This window comes from Lissotriton helveticus, chromosome 2_1 (assembly GCF_964261635.1).
Source record: "Lissotriton helveticus chromosome 2_1, aLisHel1.1, whole genome shotgun sequence".
NCBI classification, from domain to species: domain Eukaryota; kingdom Metazoa; phylum Chordata; class Amphibia; order Caudata; family Salamandridae; genus Lissotriton; species Lissotriton helveticus.
The window spans coordinates 949,861,353-949,875,778 of NC_136059.1; the positions used below are offsets into that span (position 1 = coordinate 949,861,353).

General features: G+C 44.6%; 1 protein-coding gene across 3 annotated transcripts in view; it reads right to left on the reverse strand.

The window, feature by feature from the left end:
* The window catches only part of AOPEP (aminopeptidase O (putative)), a 1,755,563-nt gene that overhangs the window by 1,574,457 nt on the left and 166,680 nt on the right, over positions 1–14,426 (reverse strand). For all 3 annotated transcript variants that reach the window (XM_078675698.1, XM_078675697.1, XM_078675699.1), the window contains exon 3: positions 6,766–6,932. In XM_078675698.1, coding sequence (XP_078531824.1) covers positions 6,766–6,932 — 167 coding nt within the window. The remainder of the gene's footprint in view (positions 1–6,765; positions 6,933–14,426) is intronic.

Sequence of the window (14,426 nt, forward strand, 5' to 3'; positions counted from 1 at the left end):
CAGGGTCAGTTTTGGGTTTTTGGGGTACAGGGGTATTTTTAGGGTTTAGGGTCAGTTTTGGGTTTTTGGGTAAAAGGGTATTTTTAGGGTTCAGGGTCAGTTTTGGGTTTTTGGGGTACAGGGGTACAGGGTAAAAATAAAATAAAATTACATTTAAATTAAATTAATTAAATGAAAATAAATTAAATTAAATTACATTAAATTAAATTAAATTATATTCATTTAATTTAATTTAAATGTAAAAAAATCAATATATACTTACCAATACTTACGTTGTAATGGTATGCGTTGTAAAGGTACCTGCGTTGTAAAAACATGCGTTGTAAATACATACGTTGTAATAGTTTTTGCGTTGTAAAAATTTCGTTGTAATGGTATGCGTTGTAAAAGTATGAGTTGTAACGTCATACATCCCAATATAACATATCAAAGAAAATAGGAGTTTGAGATGAGATCCAGTGACATGAGGAGTGTTCATCTGAGACAGATGTCAGGAGCCATATGTTTCAAATGAAGTTGAAGGCTAAGATGATACTGGAATTAAGAAAATACAGTAAGGTGGAGAAGCTGGCAGCCCAAAAGAAAATGTAGAACTACATTCCACAAGATCAGAGTAAGTTGTATATGTGCGTGGAGGGAGGAGGGGAGGTTCATGTGCCATCTTAAAAAGCTAAAATAAAATAAAATAAAAACTTCAGTATTACATGGGTTAAGTGAGCAATGGTTCAATAGTCATGTTTAATTCATGGTGGATGCAGAAAGCAAATAGCCCATAGGGCTTCTTCGAAGATTTCATCAAAAGGACTAAACATTTGAAAAGCCACCAAAGCTGCCTTGCCTTAAACAGAACGTGCACAGGTCCATTAAGAACTTGGGTGACCCAGTATGAAGTAACATTTCATAATACAGTTAGTAAGTGATAGATCTTTGAATAATGTTTTAAGGGATTTTAAGGGCTTATGCTACCATCAGTCAATAACAACGTGCACAAGGATTGAAGAGACCTCATACACTCCTATTAGAACATCAAGGTGTAGAAATGACACCTCCAGATTTTAAATTAAGAGTTGTTTATTCTGGATATTGGGAGATCCTCAGCCCAGCAGTCTCTTCTACAGCGCTGCCTAACAGTCATGTCCTTACAGAACCTCTAGTACATTACATTCTCTTCTCTCCTGGACATTCCAGTTCACAAGCCAATCACTGTATAGAGTATTTATAACATACTATAGTTACATTAACTCTACATCAGGCCTTAAATTCTTAAAGATTGAGAAACGTAAGAGCACATATGAGCCACAATTCTTAAAGAAGGTCAGAAGAAAGATCTCTTGATTGACTGATATGGACAGCAACGCATTCTCCTTTTGAATAATGTCTAAGGCTTCTGTGCCTCGACAACTTGACTCTCCATCAAGTCATATACCAAGTCACAAATTTCTAGTAGCTGAAGAATTTGGACTCAAAAGACACAAAAGCAAAAATACAGAACAATTTATTAGCAACCAAAATCGGAATCCCTAAATAGCTACACTGTGAGGAGTAGCCCATTAAAGTAAGGCTTAAAAAGTCTTCATTTGCTGTGAGAAGCATGGCTATAGGTGCCAATTAGTGCCTGACAGGGCCTTGATGAATTAACCTGATGGCAGGACTGGTCGGAGACAATAAAACAATATAATATTATGTAGAAAGCATCTGAGAGAATTCATGCCCATTTCAAGATTACTGTGAGATTTGGTCTTTGGCTCCTTGCTTTCTTGTGGATATTTAGGATGACCTTAGGATAAGACTCAGGTTTCATGATCCCATGCTTAGAAAATGAAATGTGACAGAGATGCCATACCAGAGCTGCCTGTTGAGGCACAAGAACCCCAGCAACAAAGAAGCAACACATGACCCCTGCCAGTTTCAAAGGGTGGAAGAACAAAATGATTTTGCCCAATTTTGTGTTACCAAAATCATCTGGTACTCTGAGTTTTGGAAATGTTGTGGTGAGCTCTGGGCATACAAACAATGGATGAAAAAGTATAAATGAAATGGACCAACACCTCCTTACATAGGAAGGGTCTGCCTGATCACTGAGGTAATTTGATCTGACCATCGTGATCCTAAAGTTGAATAAAAAAAAACACTCACAACTGGAGCCCTCATTTTTCAGGATAATGTCACCTCAGGGCCACTTCACACGTCTTCTGGATCCCTGAAAGGTGAATGACCCATAAATACTTTCAACCACAGTCAGTTTCCAGACTAGGTGGTACAGACCCCAGGAGTGAGATTTCCCTTGCATGTATGCATTGAACATGATAGTAGTGTGGTCGGCGTAAATAAACAACACGTTTTTCTCTGACTGATAAGGTGATGAAGGTCTCCAGCACCAGGATGACTGATTTCAGCTCAAAGATGTCCAAGTGGACATTGTTCTTGCAGAAGTGTTGTGCATGCTCTCAAGCAAATTATACTTGCATGTTTACAACCTCTTCGTTTCCTAAAAAACAATCCTTACATTGTAATTTCCCAACCTCACCTTTCAGGACCACAAATCAAGTAGTCAGAGAATTATAGTATATAAAGAATTTCACCAAAAATAAATAAATGAAAAATCCTATGTTGCATTGTAAATCATTGTGGATCGCTTTCAGTGATGCGGATTTCTTCGCACTCCGATTTGTTTGTGTCACGGGCTAGCATCCATGGTTGGAAAAGTGCTTGTTCGGTATCAAATGTGTGAAGCAATGGATAGTGTGGATGAGGACTCAGGAAGTCTAATTTCTGGGAGTTGGTGATGTCCCTAAACATCTGAGGAGTGTGAGACTGATAGAGTTTTGCTTAGGTAACACACACCTCCAAGGGGAAGCCCTTTGGCTGGAATTGAGCATATACTATATAGTCATTGTTTGTCCCACATACATAGCGGTTCTCTCTGGTACATAACACCTTGGTATGCATATTGATGCTTAAAGCAGTAGGTCATGCAAAAAGATGGAAAGGAAAGAAACGAGTTTAAAGCTCTACGGAACTAAAGGCAGAACAAGAGCATGTAAATGCAAGTTCTGCGGAAGTTCCAGAGGTAGGCAGGTTGCATCTCCCATTCACCTCCTTTAGCACTTGGGAAAGATGAGCAAATGCGCAGCCTTAGATAGCTGCTTTAAATTCTTCTTGGAAATGTACATTTGCAATTTCTGCCATGGTCCTACGCTGTAAATTGCATTGCAAGCAATGTAGACTGACTTGAAGGGTATGTGTCAAGCCCTGGGAGCCTGTGAAGGAGATAGTCATTGTGATCCTGTCTCTGTAGGAGTCTGATGGCAGTGTTTTGAAATCATTGTAGGCTTTGCAGGAGGTAAGTGGAGGCCATAGTTACAAACTGTTAGCGTAGGCACAGACAGACTGGAGAGCACAAGTTTGAATGTGGCCTAACAATCTGAGGAAACGCTGTCAAATTTACCTCAGGGCTTTGAATCTTTAGAAGAAGGACGACAGACCTTGCTTGGGGGGCCAGAGGGCACACAGTGGCTACAGGGTCCCAACCAGGGGATTTGAAGTTGTTTGCTACTGGTGTCTGTCCTAATATGCCTCTGCAAACTGGGCCTAATACAATACAAGCCCTTCCACACTTCAGTGTCACGTTAGCAAGAGTGGACATTCACATTCTTCTCTGGCAGGTTGTGTGGGGTGCTTGAGCTCAGTACTCAACAATCAACCAACAGGAACAATATCTTCAAATTCCAGCCCAGTGCGTGTCTTTTTAAGAAAAAGAGAGTAGTTTTAATTACACAGAAGTGCTAAATAATACACAATCTACCTTAGTACACAGGTCAGTGACCGTGGGAACGATTCTGCCTTGTTGCTCTTCACCCACCAAGTTCCCTTGCTAGTCTGTCCTGGGTCACCTCTTTTAGGATGAAACCCCCTTTAGTAGTCAGGTTCAGGTGCAGTCTTAGGTTTCGCCCACCAGTCAAAATATTCTTAGCACTTTGTGGTATAGCTGGTAGTTGATACTCTTTTCCTTGCTCCTTCAGAACAATTCAGGCAGCTCTGCTGTACTCCTACAGGCAGGGACTGTGATGGGCAAGAATAGTACAAGGCTACCAAGTAGGTCAGGAGCGGGTTTCACCTCCATCTATACACCCGCGTGGCTTAGTCCCATGCAGGTGCGGTCCCAGCCTGGGCCAGCAGTCGTAGTTAAAGGCCAAATTGGGTCACTTCCAGCTCGCTCTCATGTAGTCAGCTGTCTCTGCATGTCGCTCAGTCCCTGGGGAATATTGGGCCTCTATCCTCCTGGACAGTTTCTCCTCCTGCAAGCCCAATATACTATTTCCACCTCTAGAAAGCAAGTCTGCACTTTAAGCAGATTCTCAGCTCCTCCAACAGAGAGAGTGAACTTCAGGTGACGTCCCCTCACTACTTGGATACTGGCCGGCAGGCAAGCACTTATTCTAGTTTGACAGCTGTCCTTCTAGTACTTTACAGAACACTTCCGTCCCTGGCCTTACTCTGACATCCTGGCAGTATAAGGTCTTTTTTTTTGCTATGCTTCCTTTGAGAGGCGAGCCAAACTTTGTCTTCCTTCTTGTCAGACAAAACATGTACCCATTTATGTTTATCAACTTACTGGCATTTATCCTCCTGTCTGACCACCTTCATGATCCATGCATCCAATCCAATAAAATTCCTAGACTGATGTATATGTATTGATCTTAAAGTCATCATCAGTACCTCCTTAATCACAGAGAATACCATCAGTAGTGAAGAAAGCGGTGGTTCTAATTCTACTGGACAACATGGATAACACTTACCTGGTCAATGAAAACTAACATGACAACTGTAGCCCGTTTGCCACGAAAATGTGAATCTGTTTGTGAATCTCAAGAGCATTCTGAAGTCTTTTTAGGCAGACTTTCCAACAAGTGAGCGAGCAAAAAGCCAGAGCCAATCAGTGTGCTCATTTCTAATTTCATACTTCTAGCTGTCAGGGCAAGGGCCCGGAGAGATGTGAATGGTGGAGCTGGAACAAATAGCCAAAGGGAAAGCAAAATGGAGAGCTAAAACAAATGTTTCTAATCTCTTCTTTAATGTCAGAGCAAACACTTCTCCCTTTATCTCCATACAGAGGTTCCACTCTCCACCAAGGTTGAGTCCTCGTAAACTCCTACATTTTTCCTGCAACTTCTAACCCATGTATATCCAATCACATTCCCTCTATTTCTGTGATGACAGTAGGGGGATCTGACTTTCATCAAATGCTGCTCTGCTTTGTCTCCCTAACGCGTTTATGAAATGGGAGTAAGACCTGATTTCCATGTACTCTCCTCAAGATCCTGGACACTTGGCAGGAGTTAGAGAGTACTCTTCCTGGCCCAATTCAAGGTTTCCCCGGAACAGATGCAGCACTTCACAGTCCCTGACTGGCGGCTCCACCGAAACCGAATCTGCGCAACGCTGCACAAAGCAGGACCTAGCAGCTACTGATCAGCGGCCTTACTGAAATCAAAGCAGTGTGAAGCAGCAAATTGCAGCTCTTGATCAACGGCTTCACTGGAACAGACACAGCGTGTCTCACCCCCATCAAAAGACCACGCATTGCAGCACCTTGCACCTTGTAGTCGCCGGTTTCACCATAAAATAACCATTGCAGTGCACCGCAGACAGCCGCAGAACCCCACATCACAGCACCAAAGACAAAACTCCAGTGAATGAACCGGGTCCTAAAACCCGGCCCACGCTCCAATGTGTATCTGAACTTGTACCTTTGTCCTGGTCCAGCGTGACCAGATAACCACAGTCGGTGCTTTTAGCCGTTTGGTTCTATTTTCTTCTAAAACCTGAAAAGCTCATAACCAATTCTTCTGATTGGATTTTGATTGTTTTGGTGTCATTTTATTTATTAAAATTAGTCTATTATTCCAACTTGGGTTAGGATTTTTCTTGAGGTGTGTTTTCACTTTATTACTGTTTGTGTGCTGCTGAAACACTTTACGCATTGCCTTTAAGTTAAGCCTGGCTGCTTTGTGCCAAGCTGCCAGAGGACTGAGCACAGGTTCATTTAGTGACTTATGTGGTTCACCCTAACAAGGACTGTGGTGCTACATAATTCGAGCTTCCACCTCTCTCAACCAATAACCCAATTTCTTACACACCCCCTATCCCCAGAAGTTTTGAGGTTCTAGAGTCAGATGCTGGAAACATAATGCATATATCCAAGAGAAATTGCTACATAATGCTGTTAGGTTTGAATTGTCACAAAGATTATCTGAAGCATGCAAGGAAGCATCACATAAAGAGCTAAAAATGTGTCAAGCTATAATGTCCCCCCGACAGTAAATACTGATATATTCCAGAAACTGAAGCCTATCCATTTGTTTATAGTACAATGTTCAAGTCAATTGGTGTTAGATGCTGGATCGGACAGGCCATTGTCAGAACGGAACCTCCCTGTCGTTCTCAGTTATTTATTTTATTCGTGTGGTTTTACACAACAATAATATGCCTCTAATTTAAACTCTAATAATTATCTAGATCATTCAAAAATCCTGAATTCCCTTGTAATTCTTCCTATCTATTTAACTCTGGAAGGTAATTTCTAACTTCCCATTTCTTTTCCCCAATCTCCCTGCACCCTACAACATGCAAGCACATGAGAAGAAATAAAGGACCACATTACTGATACATACATTGCATCCCAATCACACCAGAGTTTAATATTTTAGACTTTATATTGCCGGTCACAGAGCACCAGCAAATAGGAATAAATAAAACACCCACCTTCTTGACTCAATTCTGGTTTCGCAGCATTTTCACCACTCATCAATACAACAAGGTCTGCAGGAGCTCGAATAGTGGCCTGCCACGTGGACATGGCAACCGGGGGCTCCTGGCATGGAAAGAGGGCCCTGTTGTTTATATTTGATCCTATGGTGTAGACGCAAGGCCTGGAAGGGAAAAAAGAAAAAACTGAACAAATGATAACCATTCATAATATATCAAATGTTCGAATTAAACCCCAAAATGCTTCAACAAATGAGACTACTTGATGCGCCTTCTTCATTATTCATGAACAAGTTAACTTGTGTAACAGTGGAATAGGTTTACACTGGGATTTCGTGTCTTGAGGATCTAACTTCATTTCCTGCGTTTTCCTTTTACAAGTAACTGTTTTCTGGTTTGATCATTTAATTTGTTAAATTGAACTAATCTGAGACTATAAGTCCCGGAATGTTCTGATGTAATAAGTGAAAACCTTGGACTAGAAACAAAGTGTCCTAGTTACATGGAGTATTATGTTAACCCTAGATTGAATCAGTGTTTTTAGGTATCTCCTAGGCAGTGCATGTGTGCTGTCTCTTTGAGACATGCTGTATCTACAATATGGGCTTCAAGCCCTGCCTATCTTTTTCACTGGTTCCTCTTACTGTCCTTTTTAAATGGTGGCTTTTGTTTGGTGAATACTCTTAGTAGTACCTCCTTTTGGACTTCTGTATCCTCCTAGGAGGACTGCCCATTTCATGTGCTCTTACTCTTCATGTTATTTAGGATACTTTGAGAGCACTGTTTTTTTGTTTGCCTTCTTCTGCTAATGTTCGTGTTTTGTTTACTTCGTACACCAGCTTTTATTACTTTTCTTTACAACTGCCACTTCTGTGGATACGTGTGCGGCCGACCGCCTTTTATCAACATAGCGTCTCCTTCACGTGCCATGCTTCATGTTCCATAATGTGCAGCGGCCATAAAGTGGGTGCCGTGTTGCTAAAAGAAAGGCACGTGGCCGCTTCCTCCAACTTTAAAACTGGGCTTTAAGTCATGTTTGTATTGCAGCTCTTTGTCTCTTTCCTTTGCTCCACCCCACACACTTAGCATGCATGCCGATAACTACAATCACCAATCAACACACTGCCGGGGAGTTAATCTTTTCCAGATTTAGAGCTCCCCTTGCCCTTGCCATGATGTAATGCTTCCTGAACTATTTTCCAACTGTTGGAAAGATTTTGTTTTTCAAGAGTCAAAATCTTTTACAAAATATTATCATCATCATTGATAACTTTATTTCGGTCAATGAGACCATAAAAGCACAGAACAGTAGGTACATAAAAACAAACAAGGTTAAAACAATAAATTAGATATACATTAAAACTGAAGCTAAAATTGAATTAAATTGAAACGTTATCAAGCTATACAATACATTTGATAAAATTAGGAGATAAGCACAATATTATAAAAAACTTCTCCTTCTACGCCACATGCCGAACAAAAACCTGGATACAGCGAAGGCAATGGGAGGGTGGTTATCATATCTTAAAACCCTAGCGGCTTCAGCACATTGGGTAAAACCTAAATTCCTGCAGAGTGGAACCAGTCAACATTTCCTAATTGTGTAGATCGCCGGGCAAAAGAACAGAACATGGTATACATCTTCTTGCCTATAGTTACAGGCCGAGCATACAATATTCTCTACATTAGCCCATTTACATGTGAATGCCCCGAGCGGGAGCCAGCCGATCCTGAGCTGCATATAAAGCTTCCTTGCAAGGGAGGGATTGATTAGGTCCAATAATTCCTCCATTTTTGGTTCAGTTTTTACTAGAAGGAACTCCACCGTCAATCTTCCCAGAGTGGTACATATCTGGAGAGCTAATAGGTTCTGGTTCCTAACATAGCACAGGAGCTCAGCTTTCGCTATCCTTGGGCAGCTATCTGCAGGGTTCTCCCACAACTCAAGCAGGCCGATTTGCCCACAGAGTGTCCTGATGTGTAAAAGCCACGAGATATTCTTAGTTTTTAAAGCGGCCCATACCTCTGCGAATTCTTTTTTATAGCAAGAAATTTCAGGCACAGACCAGAGCCTCTTCCAGTACATCAGCGGTCGTGCTGCTACTGCCTCCTCTATAGGTTCTAACCCCAAATCCATGCGTAGGGGAATAAGCGGTGTACTCGTTGGTAAGCCCAGTAGATTTCCCATATAAGCATGCTCAACCATTGCAAGACTAGTTATGCCTTTATGACCCCATAATTCTGCACCGTACAATGAAGCCACCCTGGCCTGGAGTTTGTAAATTTCTATAACCGGTGCAGCAGGCTTAAAAACCGAAGTTCTATGGACTTTACTAATTCCCCCCACCACTTGAGACAACCTAAGGGCCACCTTAAATGTCTGAGGACCCCAATTATAATTTTCGGAGAGAGTGATACCAAAGTACTCAAAGGTTTTCACTATTTCTAGGTATGTCCCGTTTAAGAGAGGGTTGGGGCGAGTTTTCTTAGGAGGGTTAAAAATCATGAACTTGGTCTTATCCAGGTTTATCTCTAACCCACGCAATTTGCAAAAGACTGCGAAGTCATCCAGGGTGCGCTGAATGCCCGTTGATGTTTTAGATAACAACAAAGTGTCATCTGCAAACATCAAAGCAGGCACCCGCCCAGTCACCAACCTTGGGGCATCGTTGTCTTTTACTCTCTGCAGATGATCAACAAGTCCATTTATATAGAGGCAGAACAAAGTTGGGGCCAGGACACATCCCTGACGTACCCCTTTGTTAACAGGGAAGCGGCCCAATAATTCCCCATGCTTCCCACACCTAACTTGGGCATATTTGTTCATATGCAGTCTCATCAAAATATCCAGCAAATAGGTGGGTAGACCCATAGCTAGTAGGACACCCCATAGTTTTTCCCTCGGAACTAGATCAAATGCGGCCCGCAGGTCCACAAAGATGAGGTAGAGGCTGCCCCCCTCCACGCACACCGATTTCCAAAATAATGCCTGCAGCCTAAAAATTTGATCTAGTGTGGAAATACCAGTCCTGAAGCCAGCTTGGAATATAGACAGAATCACATTTTCCTCTATCCACCCCTGAATTCTATCTAAGATGACCCTGCCCATCAGCTTTTGTGTAGTGTCTATCAAGCTGATAGGCCTATAGTTAGACGGGGTTAGCGGACAACCTTTTTTGTGGATAGGGACGATCTCTGCTCCGAGCCAGGTATCTGGCGGGTCATTCCCCATAAGTATTGCGTTAAATAAAACGGTCCGATACGGTGCCCAGATTTTAGGTTGAGCTCAGAATAAGTCCCCGGGAAGCTTATCCAAGCCGGGTGCCTTATTAGGTAGTAGTTTGATTATTGTGGTCTCAACCTCTGCAAGCGAGATATCCACATACACACCCAAGCAACGCTCACAGAGCGGAGCCACTATCCCCTCGCCCCGCACGATGCCCAAAGGCCCCACCAATCTATGCTCATGGCGGGGACCTGGGGTAGAGAGTGAGCGAGCCTCCACCTAATCACCAGCCACTACAACTATCGGCCCCTCCAATCTATACTCATGGAGGGGTCCAAGGGTAGAGGACGTGGATAAGTCTTTAGCTGGGTCAGCATATAAAGCTCCAAAATGGGCTTCCCAGACTGCGGGTGCTATATTTGCCAAGGTAGGTGGCCCGCCCCCCAAAATATTATTTTATCATTTGTTCAAGATAACAATGAGCTTCATGTTCCCAAATTATATACGAGCACATAGGACACCCTCAGAATATGAAAGCCTTCACGGCCGCAGCATTTCATATTTCATGAAGTGCAGCGGTCATGAAGGAGGCGCTGTGTTGCTAAAAGAAGGGTGCGTGCCGATTCATCAGACTGTAAAACAAAAGCCTTTAAATCTTGTTTTTATTGCTGCTCTTTGTCTCTTCACTTCTCCGCCACCCAACGCACGTAGCATGCAATACGATAAATGCAATCACCAGTCAACACACCTCCGGGGAGTTAACCCTTTCCAGGTTGAGAGCTCCCTTTGCCCCTGCTATAATGTAATGCTTCCTGAACTATTTCCCAACTCTAGAGAAGTTTTTTTTTCCAATATCAAAATGTTGTTCTACCATTTGTTCAAGATAAAAATGTGCTTCATGTTCCCAAATTATATTTGAGTGCATAGCACACACCCAGAAAACGAATTGCCTCCAAGCTCTTCCACGGTAAACATAACAATTAGGAATGAAGAAATCTATGGTTGCCCTAATAGGGGCAGGGGGAGCAGATGTGATGGTTTGGACAGTCAAGGATTGATTCTCCAGCCCTGTCAGAGATGAGTGCTCTGGGGTGAGTATGGTAGCAGAGAAGGTGGAGCAGTAATCACTGGCGGCTTGGAGTGGGCTGAGTGAAGTTGGAGAAGACATGAACTGTTAAATAGGGTGAGAGTGCTTCATCAAGGTCGCTAGGGTGACTTTGGGAGGGAAGATGGTTCTTATTGTTCACCATCTTCTTGAGGATAGGGAAGATCTTGTCCTCTAATGTCAGTTTGTCATTTTAGGATTGTATTAGAATGTTCTCATTGTTTTTTTTTTTTTAAACAGATTTTATTGGTTATTTCCATCATACAAAGAAAACATTTATTACATTCTTCATTTACCATAAACCTGTCTCCTTAATTATCCCCAACAAACCCCACGCATACCCTCCCCCCGGTTTCTGTGGTGTGGGTAAATTCACTTCACCATAGTATCTAGAACTCCCAGCATGCCAGGCCGTCATTGACAATTCCCCTTGTAGATGATCACATGCCCGTAATTACTCATTCATCCCCTTCATCCGATCGTTGTAATAACAAAGCTTGGAGCAGAGCTTCCCATGCTCTCGCCATTTCCATTGCTTTATCTCCTCCCCCGCGCTTAGGTTGCTGGAACCTGATCACACTCTCACTACTTGCCCATTTGCAGAACTCCGCTCGCCAGCGGCTGCTAGATGGCCCGTCCCTTGATTTCCAATGCCAAGTTATCTCTCTCTTGGCTAACAGCAGACCCAAGTCAATGAATTTACTGATGACCTTATTCTTGGCTGTGTGGGGAAACCAATGCAGCAAGCATGTTGCCATGTCATAGGTCAGCTGCCTATCTGTTAATTCAGTCAGAAGAGCATCCACCTCCTCCCAGTAGTTCCCCATCATCGGACAATGCCACACCATGTGGTCCAATTCCACCTCTGCCTCTCGGCACCTGGGGCATGCCGCAGTGTGTACCGTGAAATATTTTTTAATCTTCCCTGGAGTCAGGTAAGCCCGATGTAAGATAAAGAACTGTACCTGCTGAAATCGGGCATTCCTACTTCCTTTCCATGCCCTCCCCAGAATCTTGCCCCATGCCGTATCTGTGATAGGGCGGCCTACACTCGCCTCCCATTTCGATTTCAGCTCCAGCAACGGTCTCAACCCTTCGTTCAGCATCCTCTGATGCAGGCAAGTAATTGCTTTGAAGGTCCCCGCTGCCATCACCACATACTGGCAAGCCATCGTGGTCTCAGGTTCCTCCTGTCCCCTGCCCCAATGTTTCCTCACCGCTGCCACTACTGCCGCGTGAGGCAGGAAGCCACCCTCCGGGAGCCCGAATGCAGCGTGGAACGCTTGAAACAACAGCAGCTCTCCGTTCATGTACAAATCTCCCACCATTTGGACCCCCAACTCCTCCCAGTCTAAGAGGGGAGACCAGTCTCTGCCATGTGGAAGCGCCGTCAGCATCCCCAGGGGAATCTCAGGCACGTAGGGACGGACCACACCCGCTCTGCGCTGACTCCTAGCCCAGCACTGTCGCAGCATTCGCTCCTCCATCGTAAGATCTCGTGTGTCAAGCCTCTGTTGCATAACTATGTAGGACAGAACGTGTCGTTGTATCCCTAGTCCCCTTCTATTCTCCGGGCCTCTGAATTCCGCGGCAATCTCCTGTGTCAAAACCTGCAACTGGGCGGCCAGATAGTAAAGCTCAAAATCGGGTACCGCCATCCCGCCCTCCTGCTTAGGTCTCATCAGTGTGGTCAGTGCTACTCTCCGTCTCCCGGAGCCCCACAGAAATCCCACAATCAGTGACCTCAACTCCTTAAAAACCCGCGGGGGGATGCAAACCGGTAAAGTACGAAAATAATAAAGCAGTCTGGGCAAAGCCACCATCTTGAGTAGAGCTACTCTCCCCACCACCGCCAGAGGGAGCGTCGACCAAAACGCCATGCATCCTTCAGAGCACTTATACATCTCCCGATATTCCCATCTAGCAGGTCTGCACTCTCATGGTAAATCCTGACCCTAAATAAATAAAGCATGTTGGTTCCCATCTTAGCTCCCTTACCTCCAAAGATTCACGCAATCCAGGGCGGACCGGGAAAAGACACGTCTTACTCCAATTGACCCGAAGTCCAGATACCTGCCCGAACCGCAAAAGCAATGATTCCGCGGCTCGCAAAGCCATCTCGGTATTTTCCAGAAAAAGGAGCAAATCATCCGCATATAGAGACACACACTGCGGTGCCCCCTTCAACACGAGCCCACGGTAAACCCTCCCCGAACGCGCCTGAATCGCAAACGGTTCCATGGCCAGCGCAAACAAAAGCGGGGACAGTGAACACCCCTGTCTCGTTCCCCTCACACTGAATATTGGGTGGATATGACCTCTCCCAGCCGCACTCTGGCCATCGCCGCAGCATACAACACTCTCGTCCAATGCACAAAGCGCTCTCCCAAGCCAAACTGTTCGAGCACCCGATGTAAAAACGGCCACTCCAAACTATCAAAGGCCTTCTCTATGTTGACAGACAGGACCGCCGGCCGTTCGGAGTCAGGCTGACCACCCTCAATAACCCGCAATAACCTCCTGATGTTCGATGCAGTGTGCCTAGTAGGAATAAACCCCGCCTGATCCTTATGGACCAACGTGGTCATAAACGGCAAGAGACGGGTCGCCAAGATCTTACTCAAAATCTTATAGTCCACTGTCAGCATGGACTACGGTCTGTAAGAGGCCACATCCTCCTGGCCTCGTCCTGACTTCAACAGCGGTATAATCAACGCCTCTCTAATGGATGCCGGCAGGCGGCCCCGCTTCCCGTCCTCTATATAGACCTCCAACAACCGAGGTGCCAAAATATCAATGTATTGTGCATAAAATTCCACGGGTAGGCCATCAACACCCGGAGTCTTGTTCCGGGCCATCTGCTTTATCGCGACCCGTACCTCAGCCAGCGAGATATCCTGGTCCAACAGTTTCACCTGCTCATCCTCCAATTGAGGCAGCGGGACCCCATCCAGGTACCCCTCAATATCGGCATCCCCCACGTCTAGTGTACTCCTATATAAGGATTCATAATAATTTCGAAACCGGGCAAGCACCTCCGCCTGAGAATAAGCCAACTGTCCTGCCTCGTTCTCCACGCACAAGACCGGGTTGCCCTTCGGCACAGGATTCGCCAATCTTGCAAGCAGGGTTCCAACCTTATCTCCCTCCGCGTGCGTCTTCACCAAGTAATTTTTGTGGTTGAAGCAGCGCAACCTCTCCGCCTCCGCCGCTACCTTCTCTCTCGCCTCCAGTAGCTGCTCCTGTAAGTCCGGCTCATCCGGCCTACGCTTCTCCAGATCTCGCAACCCTTCCTCAGCTCTCGTCACATCATTAAGTACCACCTTC